The following is a 21441-nucleotide window of genomic DNA, read 5'->3' as shown; positions in this document are numbered from 1 at the left end:
CCTTTCCCCATCCACTAGTCCATCCTTTCCTCACTGTTCTTTAGGTGTCGCAGGAATTGAGAAAAAGGGAAAGAAGAAACAACAATAGCAGACTCAGATTGAACAGATGAGACAACCCTGATGTTTTGCTGTCTTTTAGAACAAATACTGCTCTGTTGTCTTTTGTTTTTGTTCTTAATCTGTGCAGATACCACTTGAAGGCTGTCCCCAGACCCATACGCACGCACTTTCTCACCTGCGTATGAAGCCACAACCTCTGAAGGACAACTAGACCCATATGCACCGATCCTCACCTGCGTATGAAGCCACAACCTCCATCAACATGATCAAGATTGCCTTGCTACTACTCATCATGGACATCACACAAAGTGTAGACTCCAGAAACAACATATTCTTAGAGCTGATGAATATGTCAAGAAACACCTTGTTTGCTGGAAAGAACGTTTGCATGCCACACCTGCCTTTAGTAGGAGCAGGAATCCCATGGGTGGCACATGATGGGAGGAACTATATGGTATATAACATCCTGCTCAGCCAATTCAATGGCAGATGCACCCTGGTTGCTACATAATTCAGCTCCTACCACCAACAAAGAAGATGGCTGCATTCAAGGACTCACTTATGCACAAACATGGTGGTCAAGTACTCTTGAACAAAATCCAACAAGACATTCTTGATCTTTCAGCAAACTTACATCAAATGACTGAAGATAATTCTTCATGGTTCGGAAACCTGTTAGGTCAACAAATGACTCACAAGGACTGTTCCAACCACAAAAGAATATTACCCGAATGAACTACACGGACCCTAGTGGCATGTTTGTTTCTGTGTCAACATGTAATTCGTCACTACAGACAATCAACACAGAGAAAGTGATTTGTGCCTGTAACTTTTTCCAAGTTACATGACTAGAAGATGGGGTTTATGTTAACAAACATAAGCTACAGAATGGACTGATGAAGGTTTAAATTTGTATTATGTGAGAGTTATTAGAACTCTCAAAGGGGGGATTGTGGGATTACACATTTAAGAAAGTACATTGCATTTAGCATTTAAGGTAAAAATGATGATATCAGATGAATTAGTCTGCTATGCAAATCTTCCAGGCCAGTTCCTGTTCTCTTCATTGTAAGTAAAATGAGCACCATTTGTCTTTAATGGCTCTTGGAGCCCTTGAGTGATTGGATTAGCATCTATGCATTTGAATGACACTGTTATGCTGATTGAATCTGGACGAGTGACACAGTTATGTAGGGTGTGTCCTTTTACCTATACAACATTTGCATTGTATTGTTCAGAGTGTCTCTTCCCCTGCTGTATAATCCCTCCCCCTGAAATGTAGATAAATTACAAGGTTCAACTCCTTTAGTTAGACTTGAGCCGCGTTTCCACCGCAGGAACTTTCCCCCGGAACCAGGAACTTTGGGGGGGAACTCGTGTGTTTCGACCGCAGGAACTAGGGTCTAAATGAAGTTCCGGGTAAATATTTCCCCCTCCAAACGGCCCTGCTTGCGAGGTGGTACTTTTGAAAAGGTCGGGAACTTTCGGGGGTGGGACTTGGGCGCTGAACATGCTGATTGGTTGAGCTCTCCCAGCATTTTTTTCCCCACCGCCATTTTTACAAGTTTTTTGCGAGGTGGGTTCTGCGTTCAGTAAATATTTTCTTTGCAACAATGGAGTTCAACAAAAAAATTCGACCGACGACGAGGTTCAGGCTTTGAGCATATATGCGGAGGAGGACATCCAGCGGGAACTGGAAACGGCGACCCGCAATGAAAAGGTATAACGTTACCTGAAGATATCGACTCGGTTCCAGTCACACTGGAAAACAGTGCAGAGAGAAGTTAAAGAAATTAAGACAAGATTACAAGAAATTAAAGGATCATAACAACCGGCGTATCAACAAGTGGTATGACCGCCTGGACGCGTTGTTGGAACACAGACTGTCATTTTCTGGTGCAGCGGTAACGAAAGACTCGGCTAGTGCGTTGTTGGAAACCATCCCGGAATCCGAGTGGGTTGAAGGTAAATATCTCATCTTGGTATCATCTATTAAACTCGTTGCAGTGTAACGTTGCAGTAACTTTTTTCAACGTGCTTTTCCAGACGTAACGGGTGGCCCTGATGAATTGCAGGCAATGGAGACCAGCGTGTTTTCCCCCGCGGTCACCAGTACGTTAGCCCTCGTCCCGTGTCTCCTGCCGAAACACACACATGCCAGAGGTATAAAGCTGACAAAATGTGTATATATTTAAAAACTGATGTGTAATCCATAATGGTTTTGAGTAGTTTTGTTGTTTTTAATTGTAAACTTAAATTGCCAATGATAGAAATTGCACACTGGGCATTGTTCAAGCTGGGCAAGCAATTGTTCATTATTTGTAGTGAAAACACTAAATGAGGGCTTGAGACGAAGAACCATATAAGTCCATATTTGCAAATTTTGAATAATACATTTTTTTTATTTGAATTCTGAATATTATATGTATTTTTTTTTTTTTTACTTGAAGATAGACAACAAAAGCTTCCCAATTCTAATGAGATAATATTTTTTAGTATCAATATTAAAAATAAAAAGTTAGAGTAATTTACATTTCTGGAATGTGGAAGAACAGTATATGTCCAGTTAATGTGGAATAACAGTATAAGTCCAATTCATCCTATCATTTTAAGCCACTGGAGATTTGATTGCTTTATCTTAGTTTTAATACAGTAACAGAACCTTAAAGAAAATATTAAGCATTTCTTTCTTTCAATTTCTTTTATTTTTTTGCCAACGTAAATCACAGAACAAAAACACGGACAATACGGTACGAACAATGAACAATACATAGGCCTACTTATAGTACAAAAAATAAACATCAGTACAAACAATAAACCGTACATACAATAAACAATACATACAAACAATAAACAACAGTAATAACAGTAAACAATACATATTTACAATACATACATCATCATCATTCCATGCTATAGTTCCATATGCTAGTTTACATATACATCTTCCTTTTTTGTTCCTTTAACTTTTATAATACATTTCATAAATAATCACCCCATTCATTCATTTACTAAATAAATAAATACCTATATATTCCTATTATACAACATAAGATAAGGCATACAAGATAAGCTACAACTACTTTTATGATTACTTTTACACAATATACACAATATACCCCACCTTACCCTGCACATGACCTACCAGGCTACTCTTCACATTCTAATGTCCCATAAAATGCTTGGGCCTCCGCTGGCATATAGGATAGCATTTTCATAAGGTCACGGTGCTTCTCCTTCTTGACGGGCAGAGGGTCCTCGTAAGCACGAGCATACGTGGTGGAGAACAAGGGAGCTGGAGGTGGTTGATTCTTCCTCTGTTTGGTGATCAGCCAGGTCTTCCATCCCTCGTAAAGGCTGTGGCTCCCTTTTGTGTGGACACACCATGGATCAGCAGCTGAAATCAAGATTCAACAAGAAATTCAATAAAGATTCTTCCTTCACGCACATATCCCTAACACTGTTAATCTCAGAAAACCAGTTTAGTTTTAGTTTAGTTCTTCGTTTTTTTACCTGTCACTTTCAACCACATCATGGATGTGATTAGGAGGCCAGGTGGACGCTTTAATGTTGCATCAGGAAGCTGCCTGAAGTCCGCACATTTCATCTCAGTTACTTTAAATGGATGCTGCTGCCTGGCTCCACGGATCATCTCGGCAACATCGCTGGGGGTGTGGAGTGTGGACACCTTACGCCTCTTGTCCAGCGTGGCAAATGAACGGTCACAGGGAAGGAAGGAGTGACCAGACACCATGAACTTCTGCTCTATCTGACTGAAGTACCTTCTAGATACGAGCAGGGCCATGAGGTTTAGGACTCGCCAGTTGTTGTTCTGCCCACAGCATCGGTCACTATAGATGATGAGCTTCCGTTCCTTTGCCTGGACTAGGGGAGCGAAAGATGTTTCTGCCCACTTCAAAAGACAGCTTGCCACCTCGATGGAACCTCTGTGAGCGATGCCCTCATGCCAGAGGCACATTGTAGGAGGATCGTCAGTGCCCATCTCCTGGATACAGAGGTTGTAGTTGGCCAGCTGCCGTTGATAGTACACGTTGGAGTGTGTCAGGTTTGGCGTGAACACTACCCCCTGCATGTCGATACAAATGACATGGCAGTCATCATTGGCTTTGGCCCAATCTGTGTCAGCCTGCAACTGGGTGTACGCTTTTTCAGCTTTCCGGTGGTGAAGCTCACTCTCGGCTGCGATCTTCAACCTTTCTCCATCTGTTGTAGCAGCTGTTAATTTTGAGAACAGGGCGTCACATTTCGCACAAGTGTCACTTCTTGGCTGCCCAAAACTGAGGTTCTGCTGCTTGAAGATGTCCCTATAGAGCCAGAACTTTGCAGTGGATGCTGGATTGTTTTCCTTGTACAGGCGGAACATGCGGAGCAGGTTTAAATCAGGCCTCAGGTACTCCCTCTCCACATCTCCCTTCAACCGTGAGTAGTGGTTCGGTTGGCGTGGGAAGCTCAGGATATGCTCTCTTATCCCCTCTCTCACTGCAGGATGAATGCTATGAGGCCTAAAAAATAAACAACACAACTCATGAACACGGGAAATATAATAAACTATGCTGGTCTGTTTTGCAAAATTGCATTGTTTCTTTGACATTAAATTATAGGATTTTGTTTTTCACATACAGTCATTAAAGGGATACTTCAGGATTTAGCATTAAGCTTTGTATCAGTAGAAAACCTGTAGTATTTTCGAATTACCGTGCTTTCCTCCCTCATGTCCCCCTGAGACGAGAGATGTATGTATTTTTTGTCTGGAAAAAATCCTGCGATGACGCAAAAATCGTCATTGTTTACATGCACATCTTTTGTTCAAATCTAACTGAATTTATTACGATTTGTGAATCTGAATGTAGTGTTTACATGAACGCTAACCAAGTGATCAGTTGATGTGCATTCTCCTCCGTGAGAGATAGCCTACGAGACCAGTGCGTCTCTGTGTCCCAGTGCATTCTGGGAGTTGTTGTCTTTCATCCCCATAAATAAAACATTAATTTTCTGACTTTTCTCAGTCTAGAAGGCTCCAAATTAAAAAATAATTTTACATTTCTACTACATAAATGACCCATTTTAAATACACATTAATCTTTCCTGAGGTGAAGTTTTTTTTGTTTCTTTTTACTTACCTTTTCTTATGTTTTCCTCTGAAGTCCTCTAATGGAGACCTGACTTTAGCTACCTGCTCTGTTCCCTCAGACTGACTGCCTAACTTTTCTTGAATAACCTTTTCAAAGATATGTAACTTTAAATAAATATGTTATGGACAATGTATCTAATTAAAATCATGCATGTAATGAAAAGTTAAACGGAAAACGCTAGGCTATAGAAAACTTGCCTGTAGGCGACTGTTGGTCAGTTGAAAGACGGACATAAATGTAAGCTTACAAACAGCAAGTCTTTGGCCTCCTTGTTGCACATTGTACTTGAAGGTGTACTTCCTCTTAGTATTCTCAGTGTCAGGCCCACGTGGTCGTCTGCGACTCACCTTGTGCTAGAAGTAAAAAGAAAAAAAAATAAATTTAACATAGCGTAGCAGGCTAGCCGTCGTATGCTGTCAAGTTAAGGTCATTAAGTATGTGAGTAGGCTTTGGTTAGGAGAATGAATAAGCCATGTGTGTGCCTTTTAGGGCATCAAAGCGCTGTGGTCTTTAATGCACTTGGTGGCCTACTTGATGCGGGTCATCCTTCATCCATCCTCACAAAATGTAACATTTACAGTGATCAAGCACATGTGCAGTCTTAGTGAATTGAAGGCATACAGTAGTATTCAATTCACTGGTTATTTCATGGGCCTACATTGTAATGCATTGCATACTGTTGACATGATATGGTCATGAATTGCTTAAGTTAGCCTACCTGCTCCAAACCAGAGAGAATGATAGCCTGCTGCCTCTCATAAGAGACAGCATAAAACTCTGTGAAGAGCTGGAGTTTTCTTTCATCTGTTAGGCTTGAACACTGCCTGGGACACGTCTCCTTGCACACCTTGCCCTTAACAGAAACAAAGTCACATTAGCGTTTTTTTTTTTTTTTTTTTATCTATAAAAACTAGAGCTATTAGCAGCTATTAAGGTTACTTGCTAGAATATCAGCTTACACAATCAATGCATTTTTTTTTTTTATTATTACCTTTTTTTAATTTATTTTTATTATTTATTAAATAACAAGTAACAAACATAACATAGCATACAATATTACTAAACAACATGTTGCATTAAATGGTAACGTTAACGGGATACAAAAATTAGCCTATATCAAAATATTTTAAACACGTCAATGACTTTTTATTTAATTTTTTTTACCAATTTCAGTGAAGACATAAAGCAATCAAATTCTACTCTAAACATCTTAAAGATTGGGGATGAATTTACATAATAATATTTACATATTATGTTTGTTTATGTATACAATTCTGCCAGCAGTAACGTTACGTATAACACAATCTATGAATGACGCAGCTGAGCTGGTGTTAGAGACGCACCAAAAGCGTTTCGATTCATTTCTCCGTGGTTATAAGGAGTACAGACATGTTTAAAACGTCCCCTGAATCCTAATTTTCTCAGCTTTCATTTCGACCCATTCATGAAATGATCCTTAAACAGAGTGAGCTATATGAACTGTAGTAGACAGAGCCTACACGCCCCTCTGACTGTAACCGCTAACTTTAGGTAACGTTAGATACTTTGTATACGGGTTTTCACTCACCTCTTTTGGTGGACTTTTTCCTTGTTTTTGCTCTCCTCTCCGGTTCACATAGGGTTTCCCAGCATTCCTCAAATACTTCCTTGCTCTGTCCTTCCATTCATTCACGTTCGCTCTCCTTTTTTTGCCGAGGTTTTGCCTATTAATGTCCGCAGCGGACATGAAAGCAGCCGGCGTCTCCATTTTTTGTTAGTGGACATAAACGGTTTTTCCGCGTGAGACTATTTTAAATTTTAAAATACAGAGTTTTGGTCGCGCGAACACCCCTCAGAGTGATTCTGTATACAAAGTGGCACACATACATTCAAGTCACATGGTTATCTCAATTTTTGTTTTTTTGGACTAATACGGTTGTTCGTCGCATGAACACAAATAATTAATTGATGGTTTCTATTGTTTCATGGTTGCCTTGTGTATTAATTTCCATGTGTTTCTGTGCAATTTTTCTACAAAGGGAAAAGGAAAAGGGACTGACTTTTCTTGATGCACTGAGGGACATGGAGGATGCTAACCGGGCCGTCCTGCAGCATGGACAAGAACAGCGAGACCAATATATGCAGCTGTTACTGGAGAGCCAGGCCGAGGAGAGATGAGGAGGCAAGAGCTGGCATTCCACCAGTCAGAAGCAGAAGAAAGCAGACGGCAGCAGAGGGACTTTCAGACCGGGTTTCGGTCTGTTCTTGGACAGTTTGTCCAGTCGTTCAAGAAGTAGCCACAATGACCTGCCACTTGAATGAAACATTTGCACTACCACATTTGTACTTTATATATTGTACGTGTTGGCACAGCTCTTGGACAGGTTACTGAAAAATACACTTTTTTATATTGTTGTTTTCACATTTTATAATTTCATTTTATTCTAGTAATTTATTTGTCTTTGCACACTTATTTTAATTTTGTAAGAACTAATCTGTCTAAAATAAAGTCAAATGTGTAAAATGTCACTGTCTTTTTAATTTCCACATTCTATATAACCACTTTCTAATTGTAGTGTTGGAAGCAAATAAAAGGGCTGCTGCTCGCAAGTCTTTCTGAATATGCACATAAACATATCTAGAAATGTATAACTATGTGAATGTAGTATAATAACTTATAACCACAACTTAAGTGAAGCCATACGTGTGGTCCTGCTTCATTTCAAATTTGAGGAAGAAGTCTCTAAAATTATGCATTTAATGAAGCATATTGTAATACTAGTCATGTGATTTTTTTTTTTTTTTTAGTGAATGCTAAGAGATGTTATAGTGATAAATAAATACTTGCAGTCTAGTACCTAATCTTTCAACCGCTTAATTCAGTCTATTGTTTTCATTCAATTAACTTTTCACACATCTGTCATGAATGACTGACCTCATTATCCTTTTATAGAAAATATTTTGGAATTGAGCTATTGCAACACATTCAGATTTTGGATTGCCCATCATCCCATTTTGCATTAAAATGGTCAAACCAGGTGAAAGTGCACGTTTAAATAAGCAGTGTTGGTAATGTGTATGCAAAAGCAGCGCTGCTTGCATCTTCTCCACTTGTTATTGTTGCAGACAGTATCGCGCAAAAGTGATTCATGTCCGTCGGTGACTGGGAGGAGCAGCCGCGCGCATTCTCACGTCACCGGGCTAATTTGCCTAATCTTCCCGGTACTTTAGACCGCGGTGGAAACGCAGAAAGTAGCAGGTCTGGGGGAGAAAAAGTTCCTGGGAAAAAGTTCCTGGTACAAATAGTTCCGGGTAATTTCGGTGGAAACGCGGCTTTGATGACCTCAGTGGAAAGACAGCACGTTTTTCTCAATAAAGAATCCTGCTGAAAAAAACCTATCCAAGTTCTCCTGGTCTCTACTTCAAGAAACTTAAAGAAGTTCACAACCCCCCCCCCCCCCCCAGACACAGCATGTCGCGTTCGTGTTAGCAGGAGAAGAGGGAGGAGGGACGAGTGCCTTGCTCCTTAAGAAGTCTGCAGGAGGTCACCACCTCCTGAAGTAGACTTGACCAATGAGATTGTTGGGATTTCCAAGCGGGGAAAATCTCCTGTGGAGATTTATGGCTCTTTGTTTCAAACCGGATTCAAAAGGGTCTGTGCCCATTTATACTCTAATTAATGCACTCAAGATTTGTACCACTGTTTAAGTTGATAATGTTCTTTGCTGGCTCGTTATGGTTATGTTTTGTGAAATTGCCATTCCGGACCCTTCTCTACCCTTCTCCCTTTCTCTTCTTTCTTTCTTTTCTTCTCACCCTCTTTTGTTACTTTTCGTTATTCTGTATTTACATGTAATCCTTTATTTAGTCGTATGTATTTGTAGTAATTATTAAAACCATTATATCCATGTTTGATTGTCATTGTTGCCAAGTCGCTTTAAAGAGTCACTTTAATGTTCAGATCTAACTACAAGCTTTTATAAGTATCTTTGAATGCTTTAAGTAATACCCTAATAGTTTGGAAAGTTTATTATTTGTGGCCAGAAGGATAACCTTCCCGAAGATGTGGTAGAAAGAATAAACTTTGTGAGAGTTGATAAAAGATTGTACTGCTCGTTCGTTAAACAAACTGATTACTTTTCAAAAACAAAAACTACAAATTGTAGTTTCCAATCTTTTGACGGGTACTGTACAACAAAAGCACAATGCAAACACATATTTGAGTATGTATAAATCATAGCCTAATGCTCAAATAAAACTGAATATTCAGATTTTGCAGAATTTTGCAATTTAATATCAATATAAGTTTTACAATATCAGATTATCAAATTAGCATGACTTATTTCCACTCCTACTTGATCTGGCTCACGTTCTGCCCTATGAGATCACATTCTCAACCATTCATCCATATTCATTTGAATAATTTTTTCTATAAAATGGCAAATACACTATCATGTAATTTGCATTTGATGGTGACAGTGGAGCTCAATCTTTGGGATGCTTGTCTTTCTTTACGCACTCCTGCTTTTACATCAGCTTCATACAAAGGCTGGAAACACTCTATGCCGAATGATGGGAGACCCTAATTATCCACTGATTTCCAAGAATGGAGACATAACAATTGGAGCACTTTTTCCTGTCCACAGCACAGAGACATTACCTTCATTTGAATTTACCAAAAAACCTCAGCCTCTATCATGCTCCAGGTTTGTTATTAGAGCAGAATATGCATTTTTTAAGTAAAATTAAAATGGATCTTTAATTTAAAAATAAATAATGGATTATAATCATACATTTGTTTTATAACAGAAAATATCACAATATTACGATGTGTCAAGCATGAATATGTGAAATGAAAAAATGTTGTTACTCTTTAGCCTACTTTAACATTTAATTTCACAGTGTGAATTTGAGAGATTTTCGACTGGCGCAAATCATGATCTTTGCCATTGAAGAAATTAACAGCAGTGAGACTTTGCTCCCAAATGTTTCTATTGGTTATCGAATCTATGATACATGTGGTTCAAGACTGTCTACCATGAGTGCAATTATGGGACTGATGAATGGTCAAGAGTGTGGAGCAGGAGACAGATGGAATGGACGGTCACCTATACATGCTATCATAGGAGATTCAGAGTCTTCTGCCACAGTGATTCTGTCCAGAACTACAGGACCTTTTAAAATTCCAGTGGTAAAGAACAATAACAATGTTTGACACAATCTGTAAATACTATTTCAGTATTTAGTATTTAGTTCAGTATTTCATTTTTCTGTGCTTTCTTTTTCAGATAAGTCACTCTGCTTCATGTGAATGTCTCAGTAATAGAAAAGATTACCCTTCATTCTTCAGGACTACGGCTAGTGATTACCACCAGAGCACGGCACTTGCATAACTTCAATGTCCTGTTTAAAAGTACAGAAAATCTGTACTTAAAATATTATTAAACTGTTTAATTAAAATGATTGAAAATACTGGCATAGTGAAACATAGATGTTTAGAAAATTACTTCAGTGTGCTTTTTTGTCAACTAGTGGTTTAGAGGAAATAAACTAATCAAACCTGTCTTTTATCCCAGTGCACCTATAGGTGTGTTGTACCCTATTACTATTCATGAAAAATCTGAATAGTAATTGAGGGCCCAGAGTCTCTGTGATACTTTTCATTGGGTAATTGCTGCTTAAATGTTTAAACAGGCAAGAGTGGAACATTATCAGCAAAAATATATTTTCATGTCACTTTTTATATAATCTGGGCTTAAGTAAAACATATTAATATGCAAAATATACTGCATGTATGACATGTCTAAATGTCCTAAAATTGAGGCCTTCGCATTTCTTGTATTTTTACACCGCTGAACTGCCTCGCCTTCAACATCAAATCCTAACTCAAAATACATAGATTGAGAAGGGGGGCTATGTACAGGGGGCCCAGGAGGGCATATAAGGAGCTTCCCTAAAGGCCCCGATCCTGGAACGAGATTTCTGGTGGACATGGCACACAGCAATATTGTTAAGTCTTACTTGTGCCATTGTTGTTCTGAGCCATGTTTTCAGTCAACAAAGAACACTGAAACTTCAACAAGACCACCCTAGTGAAAAAACTATACAAAAATGTATTTACAATACATTTATTTCATAATATGGATACTACAAATCCAATAACATACAGTGCATCCGGAAAGAATTCACAGTGCTTTACTTTTTCCACATTTTGTTATGTTATAGCCTTATTCCAAAATGGATTTAATTATTTATTTATTTATTCTTTTTCTAAATTCTACAAACAAAACCCCATAATGACAACGTGAAAGAAGTTTGTTTGAAATAAATTTATTAAAAATAAAAAATGAAAATATATACATAAGTATTCAAAGCCTTTGCCATGACACTCAAAATTGAGCTCAGGTGCATCCTGTTTCCACTGATCATCCTTGAGATGTTTCTACAACTTGATTGGAGTCCACCTGTGGTAAATTCAGTTGATTGGACATGATTTGGAAAGGCACACACATGTCTATATAAGGTACCACAGACCATGTCAGAGCACAAACAAAAACCAAACCAAGGAATTGTCTGTAGACCACCAAGACAGGATTGTATCGAGGCACAGATCTGGGGAAGTGTACAGAAACATTTCTGCAGCATTGAAGGTCCCAATGAGCACAGTGGCCTCTATCATCCGTAAATGGAAGAAGTTTGGAACCACCAGGACTAGGGGTGTAACGATACACTCATGTCACGATTCGATATGAATCGCGATACTGAACTCACGATATGATATGCATCCCGATATTTTAAGCCAAAATAAAGAAGAGGGTTTTTTTATTTTTACTTTTTTATTATTATTAAAATAATATTATTATTAGTGTATTATCAGGACCCACAAATATTCCCCCATTGCACTATTATACATTATATTCGACATTATATATAGTCGTTTAATGTAATAAGGTCACTGAAACTCCGTAAACTTTAATATTTTCCCTCACGCATTACTCGCGCTTTCAATGCAGGCAGCATTCTCTCCCAGTGCTTGCTATGTCCTGCCTCTCCCGCTATTAATGCACTATACATATAAGAATGAACCATCTAAAATGCTTTGAATAGTCATACTATTAAAACTAAATATGATCTGGTGATTTAAATTATGTTTGCGTTTTTACTAAGGAGTGCCGCTTTAAATGATGTTTGCGCTTTGACTTTGAAGAGTGCCGTTCCGGCAGTGTGTGCACTTCAGAGGATCAATGCAATCAATCATAGTTCTAATTGCAAGAAAACATGTCAAATTGACCACTCTCAAACTGTAAATGTTTAGCTCATCCAAGAATTTTAATTCTGCTTTTACTCACTCTCGTGTTGTTTTCGCGCATCACGTATGCAATCATTTGAACGTCCATGTTTACTACAGTATGCGCGTTGTGTTAAATATATTCATCATATAAAGCCATTGCTTCTCTTCAGAAGACTTGGATTTGGATTAGACCACACAATTTGTTCTTTTACGATGCCTTTATGACATTTATTGGATCTTTTAAGTTTGAGAGGAATGGACTTTAAATGGAGGGACAGAAATCCCTCAGGTTTCATAAAGAATATCTTCATTTGTGTTTGGAATTTAAACAAAAAACGACATGATGGTGAGTACATGATGACAATGTAAATTTGTGTTTGGATGAATTATACCTTATAAATTGGCCTACTGCAGCAAGTTGCGATATATCGTTTAACGATAACACCCCTAACCAGGACTCTTCCTAGAGCTGGCCGTCCGGCCAAACTGAGCGATCGGGTGAGAAGGGCCTTAGTCAGGCAGGTGACCAAGAACCCGATGGTCACTCTGACAGAGCTCCAGCATTTCTCTGTGGAGAGAGGAGAACCTTCTAGAAGAACAACCGTCTCTGCAGCACTCCAACAATCAGGCCTGTATGGTAGAGTTGCCAGACGGAAGCCACTCCTCAGTAAAGGGCCGCCTGGTGTTGTCCAACAGGACAACGGCCCTAAGCACATAGACAAGATAACAAAGGAGTGGCTACGGGAATGTCCTCTGTGAATGTCCTTGAGTAGCCCAGCCATAGCCCAGACTTGAACCCGATTGAACATCTCTGGAGAGATCTGAAAATGGCTGTGCACCGACGCTCCCCATCCACCTGATGAAGCTTGAGAGGTCCTGCAAAGAAGAATGGGAGAAACTGCCCAAAAATAGGCGTGCTAAGCTTGTAGCATCATACTCAAAAAGGCTTGAGACTATAAGTGGTGCCAAAGGTGCTTCAACAAAGTATCGAGCAAAGGCTGTGAATACTTATGTACATGTGATTTTTTGCGATTTTTATTTTTAATACATTTGTAAAAAATTTCAAACAAACTTATTTCATGTTGTCAAATAATGAATTTAATCCATTTTGGAATAAGGCTGTAACATAACAAGCGATGTGAATATTTTCCGGATGCACTGTATTTACAGACATATCACTTGAGACTTACTGATGTAAATACTATAATTAAACTTTATTTGGAGTACTTTATTATTTATAATTTATTATTAATATTAACAAAAGCCGAATTCAGACCTTGGAACAAAGATTGGACGACATATATTAATGGGTTTCCTGGCTGAAAATAAGTAAGTCGCTCTGGTTCTCCTCTCAGTCTAACAGAACGCCTCAATAGAGTGTCTGTGGTTCCCATCTCATCTTCTGATTGTTGCTCTGCTTCTTTTCCAGGAACATCTGCACTTTCAACAACACTGGCTACTTCAACTTCATCAACAGAACTACCCATTACAGCTTCGACTTGGCCCTTATCAGGTAAGTTACTTTGTTCAAGGGCACCAGGAACATTAACAGGTAAGTGTTCACCGGGTAAATTATGATTCTGGTCGCCCTGCAGAGTTTCGCCGGTTGGAAAAGTTTGTTCGGCTAAGTTATTAGCAGAATCAGCCTTCAACATCTCCCTGTCTGTACAGATATCATGAACTGTAGAGAAATGCACTGTCTCTATATTTGGAGAATGACTGTACTCGCAATACGAATTGCCTTCTTCGGAATCAGAGAGAGAAGTGTCATCAATTAATGGAACCTTAGGATTCTGTCGCGTTCAAGGTTTTAAGTAAGTAAGTAAGTAAGTAAAATGTATTTATATAGCACTTATCACAGATAAAGATCACAAAGTGCTTTACAATGTATATACAATTTAACACATCAGAACAAAAACAAAACAAAACATGAAAGCCCGAGAATTAACTAAAAGCTTGTCTAAATAAAATTGTCTTCAGCTGCTTTTTAAATGAGTCAACAGATTCTGCCACACGCAAAGCGGGGGGGAGAGCATTCCATAATTTAGGGGCAGCTGCTTGAAAGGACAGGTCTCCCCGTGTTTTAAGACGGGTTTTGGGGACACTCAGGAGATTTTGACATGAAGAACGAAGAGTACGAGAGGAAGAGTATGGTGACAGCAAGTCTGTGATATATTGGGGGTCTGACCTTGTAGTGCTCTAAAAGTTAGAACTAAGATTTTATAATCAATGAGATGTTTTGAGATGGATTCATTTAGGGAGGGTGGTTCAACTTCTTGAGATGGTAAAAACCCACGCGGAAGCAACAGATCTCTGTGCAGAGTACGCAGAGGACCGTCCGTTCTCTCTGGACGAACAGTGTAAACTGGCAATTCAGCTGCCTGACTCACCACAACATACACCTCAGACTCCCACTTGTCTGCTAACTTATGCCTTCCGTGTAACCTTACGTTCCTCACCAACACTCGATCACCAATTTCCAAAGAGCAATGAGTTACAGATTTGTCAAACCTAGCTTTGTTTCTTTCTGCACTTTTTGATATACCACGTGATGCAAGCGAATAACTCTCTTTCAGATTGGTTTTGAGATGCTTGACATACTCCGAATGAGACTGTCGCGGACCATCTTGACACGGCAATCCAAAAGCAAGGTTGACGGGTAACCTAGGTTGACATCCAAACATCAATTCGTAGGGAGTGAACCCAGTGACCTCATGTTTCGTGCAGTTGTACACATGAGCTAATGGTTTTACAAAATCTCTCCAACGAACCTTGTCTTTTTCTTCTAAGGTACCTAACATACTGAGCAGGGTCCTATTAAAGCGTTCGACAGGATTTCCCCTGGGATGGTAAGGGTTGTACGGGTTTTCTTAACACCTGCCATTTCACAGAGTTCTTTGATGGTTCTTGATTCAAAGTCTGGGCCCTGATCGCTATGAAGACACTCAGGGAACCCATAGTGAACCACAACATTTTTCCAGGGACATTTCGCTACCGTTCTTGCCTTTTGGTTGGGTGTGGGGACTGCAACAGCATATTTGGTAAAAAAGTCGTGATTACCAAGATGTCTCTCGTATTACTTTTGTCTGGCTCTAGTGAGAGAAAATCCATACACACCAGCTCTAAAGGTCTTGTGGCTTGGATATTAACCAACGGTGTAGCTTTTTGAGGCAATGATTTCCTCCTCACACAGCGACCGCATGTCCTGATCTTTTGCTCTATGTCTGCAGCCATCTTCGGCCAATAGAAACGAGACCTTACCAAATCTAGAGTTCTCTCTACCCCCATGTGACCTATACTGTCATGCAAACTGCTTAATACAGAAGGCCTCAGTTTCTCAGGTAGCACGAGTTGGTAAGTAACTAATTCCTCTATCTGCCGTTTCCGATAAAGTACCCCATCTTTTAACTCAAGGCGGTTCCATTCTCTCAGAAAGAAAGGAAGATCTGGGAGTTCCTTCCTGACTGTTGGTGGAGGCTTAGTAGTTAGTACGTAAGTCAAAGGGTTGCTGTCTGCAATGACGGTGAATTGGCTACCATACAGATAGTCCCTAAACTTTTCAGTTACTGCCCATTTAAGAGCAAGAAACTCAAGCTTATGCGCCGGGTAATGGGTCTCACTGCGGGACAACCCTCTACTTGCATATGCAATGACTCGCATCTGCCGTTCCTGTTCCTGATACAGGGCTGCTCCTAAACCCTTGGTGCTGGCATCCGTATGTAGGAAGTAGGTAAGTTTAGGGTTTGCAAAGCCCAACACAGGCGCAGTAGTTAGTCTGTCTATAACGGACCGAAACGCTTCCTCACAAAGTGGTGTCCAACGGTCCCCGAACGACTCTTTAGGATTATGGTATGGACCCTTACTCTCGCTCCGTTTACCACTTTTCCTAGTCGGCGGATACCCTACGGTCAAGTCAGTGAGTGGTTTCACGACCCTAGAGTAATCTTTAATAAATTGGCGGTAATACCCCGAAAAGCCCAAAAACGACCTTAACTCTTTAAGGTTTGTGGGACTCGGCCAGGTTTTTAAGGTTTGTACTTTCTGTGGATCGGTCTCTACTCCACGCTCTGACACGATGTGCCCTAAATAACGAACGGACGTCTGAAAGAATTTGCACTTCTCAAGAGCGAGTTTTAACCCATACTCTCTGAGCCGAGAAAGAACTTTTAACAGCCGTCTTTCATGCTCTTCCAAGGTTTCAGAAAATATGATCAGATCGTCCAGGAAGACAAGTACTTCTCTGAGATTGATATCCTCCATACACTTCTCCATCAATCTCTGAAAAGTACTTGGAGCGTTAGTGACCCCCTGAGGCATGCGATTAAACTCCCAAAACCCCAGGGGACAGACAAAAGCGGTCTTAGGTATGCATTGGCGTCTTTCACGGTCTGAAGATTTAACTTTCTGTAGTCTATGCACAACCGCACGTCTCCGTTTTTCTTCCGCACCACAACGATAGGCGAAGAGAAAGGGGACTCAGACTCGCGAATGACGTTGCTTGCAAGTAGATCACGCAGATGTCGGCGGACAGCTTCCAGATCTTGCGGATGGATCGGTCGCGCCCTATGTATAAAGGGAGTTTCGTCGTGCAGTTGTATACGATGTTTCACCTTTTGCGTATGCCCAAAATCTAGATCATGTTGACTGAAAACGTCAGGCATTTCTCTGAGTTTTGCTGAAATGCGGTCCCGCCATTCTTGTGGCAACGGGGACCCACCTATCGTGCTCTGTCTCGTTATTTAGTACCACAGGTAACCAGACAGACTGACCACTAGAAGGGGTAAGTAAGCTGCGCTTCACAAACACACCACCAGGTAAGGATGAATCAGACGGGTGTTCTACCACTACACACTTATCTACTCCACCAGGTATCGCAACAGAGCCTTTCACAACGACAGTTTGACCAGCGGACATGACCTCAGGTACGTTGCCTCTTAATCTCACTTGACCCAGGACGCCACTCGAGTTCTGCTTCCGCCTTGTTTCAAGTGTTTTCAAAACCACCCTATATCCAAACAGGGAAGGCTGGTGCTTTGGGGATTTTGCTAGTAACTGCTCATAAAGAATGTCGAGAGTGTTTGTACCTATTAAGATCAACGGCTGAGTGCGCGACTTTACATCTGGAACGACCAAGGCTACTGTGGCTACTTCAACAGTCGCACCCAAAAACTCTTCAGGGAAAGTAATGTCTGCCTTTACGTAACCTTCATACGGAACGGAAAGACCGTTGCCGCTTTCTACTTCCAATATATCGTCAAGAGGGTTAATCGGATGCCCTGAGAGGTGTTGTTCATAAAAAGACTTAGGCACAGTTGTGACCTGTGATCCAGTGTCTAGTAGGCAATGACATTTCTTACCAGCTATGCTGACTTCGGCGACACATCTAGCACCAACTAAGCCCTTAGGTAAGTTTGCACTCTGTTTCCTAGGAGTTTGGCATTTCTTGAAGACACGGTTTTCAACGGGACCACTCAATTTAAACTCAGCTCCTGTATGTCCCACGACAGGAACTGCCTCTAGTTTAAATCAGAGCTAGCCGGGGGATTCTGTGACTCCCACTGTAACCGTTTCTCTCTTAACCCCTTAAGCCCTGAAGGTATTTTTTGAGTTTTTTTGTCTGAGTGACATATACAACTTTAAAGACTCATAACTCCAAAACTATAGTAAGGAGAGTCAAATGGTAGGTATCATTTGTTAGCAAACATTTTATATTTTTGGAAAATATAAATTTTATTATATTTGGACAATATATTGCTGAGAAACTGCTGATAAAAGGCATTTTTTTAATATATATTTTTAATAATTTTACAAATATGTCTTATTTAACATTCAATAACTCAGGAAGGAAATAGGGCAGCAGAAAAATTCTTTAGAACAAAGGTAGCCTTTTTGTTCAGTCCTTGACATTTACAAAACTGTTGTTTTCTGAGAGAAATACACAAATTTAAAGACTCATAACTCAAATTATAGCAAGGAGAGTCAAAAAGTATGTATTATTTGTTAAAACACTTTTAATATTTTTAGAAAATATAAATTATTATTACATTTGGACAATCTAATGCTGAGAAACTGCTGATAAAACATTATATTATTACAATATTATGTATATTATATTATATATATTATATAATAACACATAATGGGTATCATTTTAAAGCTTAGAATCTCAGTTTTTTAATTAAACCAACCTTTTTTTGTATATGCTCTTGACGAGCGCTGAGTTATTCATCTAAACCGGAGTGTACCGCCCCCGGGCGCCCTCTGCTATATAACGTAAATGGCCATGTTCTGCCAACCTGCACTGATCAACACATCATCTGTGAGGAATATCTCGTGATCGACGCAATGGATTATGGTGTCCTTGGTCTCTTTTTAATCGTGGAAATCTCCTGCAAAGAAGGTTGTGCCATGTTTAACGATCGGAGAAAGTTTCATGAAGCTACAAGCGTAAACGCGACTTTAAAGCTACTGTTTATTAGCGTATGTGCTCCTGTCAGGCTATAATGTGTAATAATTCAATGAGTGATATTTTCTGATTCGAGAGACGGATTGTGGTGTTCTTGGTCTTTTTTTAATCGTGAGAATCTGCTGTAAATAATGATGTGCCATTTTCAACAATCAGAGAACGTTTCACGAAGTTACAATGATAAACGCGATGTTAGTGCAACAATAGCTTATTTAAGAGTATGTGCGCCTGTTAGGTTTTAATGTGTAATAATTCCATGAGCCATATTTTCTGATCCGAGTGACGGATTATGATGTCCTTGGTCTCTTTTTAATCGTTGGAATCTTCTGTAAATAATGTTGTGCCATGTTTAACGATCGGAGAAAGTTTCATGAAGTTGCAAGCATAAACGTGACTTTTGTGCAAAAATAGCATAAGCCAAATCAATAAGCCACACAAAATAAATGCACTGCAAAACAAACTTCAAAAAAAGAAAACTCTTTGAAAAATAGAAAACCAAATAATAGAAAACACACTAAATATGCAAAGGCAAAGATTATCACTCCTATGTAAATGTAAATAAAGACGATTTAAACAAAAAAGAACGTTATCCGTGGGCAGGACGTGAAACGCGCCCAACTAGCAAATCACAACAGCGTGATATCTGCAGGAGAAACAAATCCGTTGATTTGAACCATACGAGAGGGAATGGCGATCACGCAATCAGCTTACGCTCTCCAACGTTTTAGGAGAGCACCGATGACGAATGATGCGTGCATAATCAGGAGCGCACACACCTAATAACGGCAGTCACAGCAGTAGTGCGAGACCCGCATGAGAAACGGAACAGCTGGCTCGTACTTTACGAGAGGAAATGGCAATCAAGCAATCAAGAGCTTACTCTCTCATGTCCACACCTGATGCCGGAAGCAGCCACAGTAAAGTGTTTGCGGCGCGCGTCAGTGACGTCGGCAAATGACGTTGACCTCAAGCACAGGTCTATCGCATTTTATACCCCCATAGTGACAGCCAATTGGCTTACGATCCACATATAATTATAAGGGAAGATTGTAAGGGAAGGTAAAGGGCCTTCCCACCACAATCGCATAAACGCTTTCTGTTTAGAAGACCCAAGATGTTGCTTCATTCGAGTTGCTTTCGCAGTATGTTTATCCTCCTCAGTACGAAGCATAAGCAGAAGCTGTGCGAAGGAAGGAGGATTGTTTCGCTGTTGCTCTAGTCGAAGTTCGGCAATTAAGTCATTATCCCAGCAGCCCCTGCAAAACTGCTTTAGGAGATGCCTATCTGCTTCTGCTGGGATAATACCATCTCTTTTGACGGTTGCACTTAAAACTGACTGCAGCCTATACAGATAAGTGGACGGCCTTTCACCCGCATCCTGCAACGTGTTCATAAATTTCGCTAACAATTCATCCCCGTCCTCCACAGCCCCAAAAGCAGAGTGGAAGGAGGAGATTCAGGATTCAGATGCTTTATTACATCCGCCGCAGGCGGCAAGAGACATGTAAATCGGACAAAGAAGGATCCTTCAAAATGAATTCGACACTAGACCTCCAATTGTCGTAATATACCTCATTGCCAGGCCTGGGGCATCTTCCTGAAAATGCTCTGAGCCTGGGCTGTACCTGCACTTGAGCAGCCACTTCACTGCTCCGCACAACATGCTCAACTACTAATCTTTGGACCTCGGGCGGGTTGAGGAATTTGGATGACGTGCGAAGGGTCGGCTCAATCAAATTGATAGGAGTAGGTTGGGACGGCACGTCATCTATCTGACTCGGTGGATTACGAATTGGGTCGAAATTCCCATCAGGAGATGCCCAGTATGGCTTCTCACAGGTGTTTTCACCAGTACTACCAGGAACAGCAGGTTCTGGTCGGAGGTCAGCACTCATTTGCGACAGCATTTCACTCAGTATAGACTCAAAGTTGTTTCCGCTCAGTTCCGCTATTTCTTTTAATCTGTCCAGGTAGGACTTTGTTATGCTACTACCCAGTTGCTGTGTAAACACACTGGCTAACGCTCTCACATGGCACTTAACACCAGGTTCGCTTGACAGCTGGTGAGTATACGGCAATTTGGGTCCTAGTGATCGCAATGCTTGATCACTGTTGTACTCAACGATTATGTTTTGGTAGAACTCTGACTCTTTGTCGTCGATGCACACGGTTTTGGCAAACGACCCGTGTCGTTTCAGAGCATCAAACAATTCATCATCGCTCTCGGTGTCGGTTAAACCACTGACTATTACGGAGTTTGGGATGACAATGCCTTCTGCTTCAATAATCTCCATTATCGTCACTTGCTTAAGAGCAAAAAACAAGGGAAAAATTAAATGTGTAGCTGTTAGTTCTCAGCAACAGTGCCACCTCCTGGCTGGCTCGCCAAAGTTTATGTAGCACTTGTCTAAGAATGAGCAATAGTTTAATGGATTGCTTATTGTATAATACAGTTTGGATTTGAACTTGTCAGAAGATTTAAGGATCGCTAA

General features: G+C 40.3%; 2 protein-coding genes across 2 annotated transcripts in view; one reads left to right on the top strand and one right to left on the bottom strand.

The window, feature by feature from the left end:
* Positions 1 to 3209: 3209 nt before the first annotated feature.
* Positions 3210 to 6960, bottom strand: LOC307131985 (uncharacterized protein; the record flags this gene model as incomplete). The annotated part of the gene is made up of 6 exons (XM_079826120.1): positions 3210 to 3457; positions 3574 to 4583; positions 5202 to 5299; positions 5411 to 5566; positions 5932 to 6066; positions 6781 to 6960. 6 exons carry the CDS (start codon positions 6958 to 6960, stop codon positions 3210 to 3212), a joined length of 1827 nt encoding a protein of 608 aa, XP_079682246.1.
* A 2729-nt stretch (positions 6961 to 9689) lies between these two features.
* Positions 9690 to 21441, top strand: part of LOC307131984 (extracellular calcium-sensing receptor-like) — a gene marked incomplete at both ends in the record, with an annotated part of 113445 nt that continues 101693 nt past the window's right edge. The window contains 3 exons of the mRNA XM_079826119.1: positions 9690 to 9898; positions 10095 to 10383; positions 10481 to 10567. Coding sequence (XP_079682245.1) covers positions 9690 to 9898; positions 10095 to 10383; positions 10481 to 10567 — 585 coding nt within the window. The remainder of the gene's footprint in view (positions 9899 to 10094; positions 10384 to 10480; positions 10568 to 21441) is intronic.

The sequence above is a fragment of the Gobio gobio genome (genome assembly GCF_949357685.1).
Source record: "Gobio gobio genome assembly, chromosome: 9".
Taxonomy (NCBI): domain Eukaryota; kingdom Metazoa; phylum Chordata; class Actinopteri; order Cypriniformes; family Gobionidae; genus Gobio; species Gobio gobio.
The sequence above is the reverse complement of the archived record's forward strand: the minus strand, read 5'-3'. Positions and strand labels throughout refer to the sequence as shown.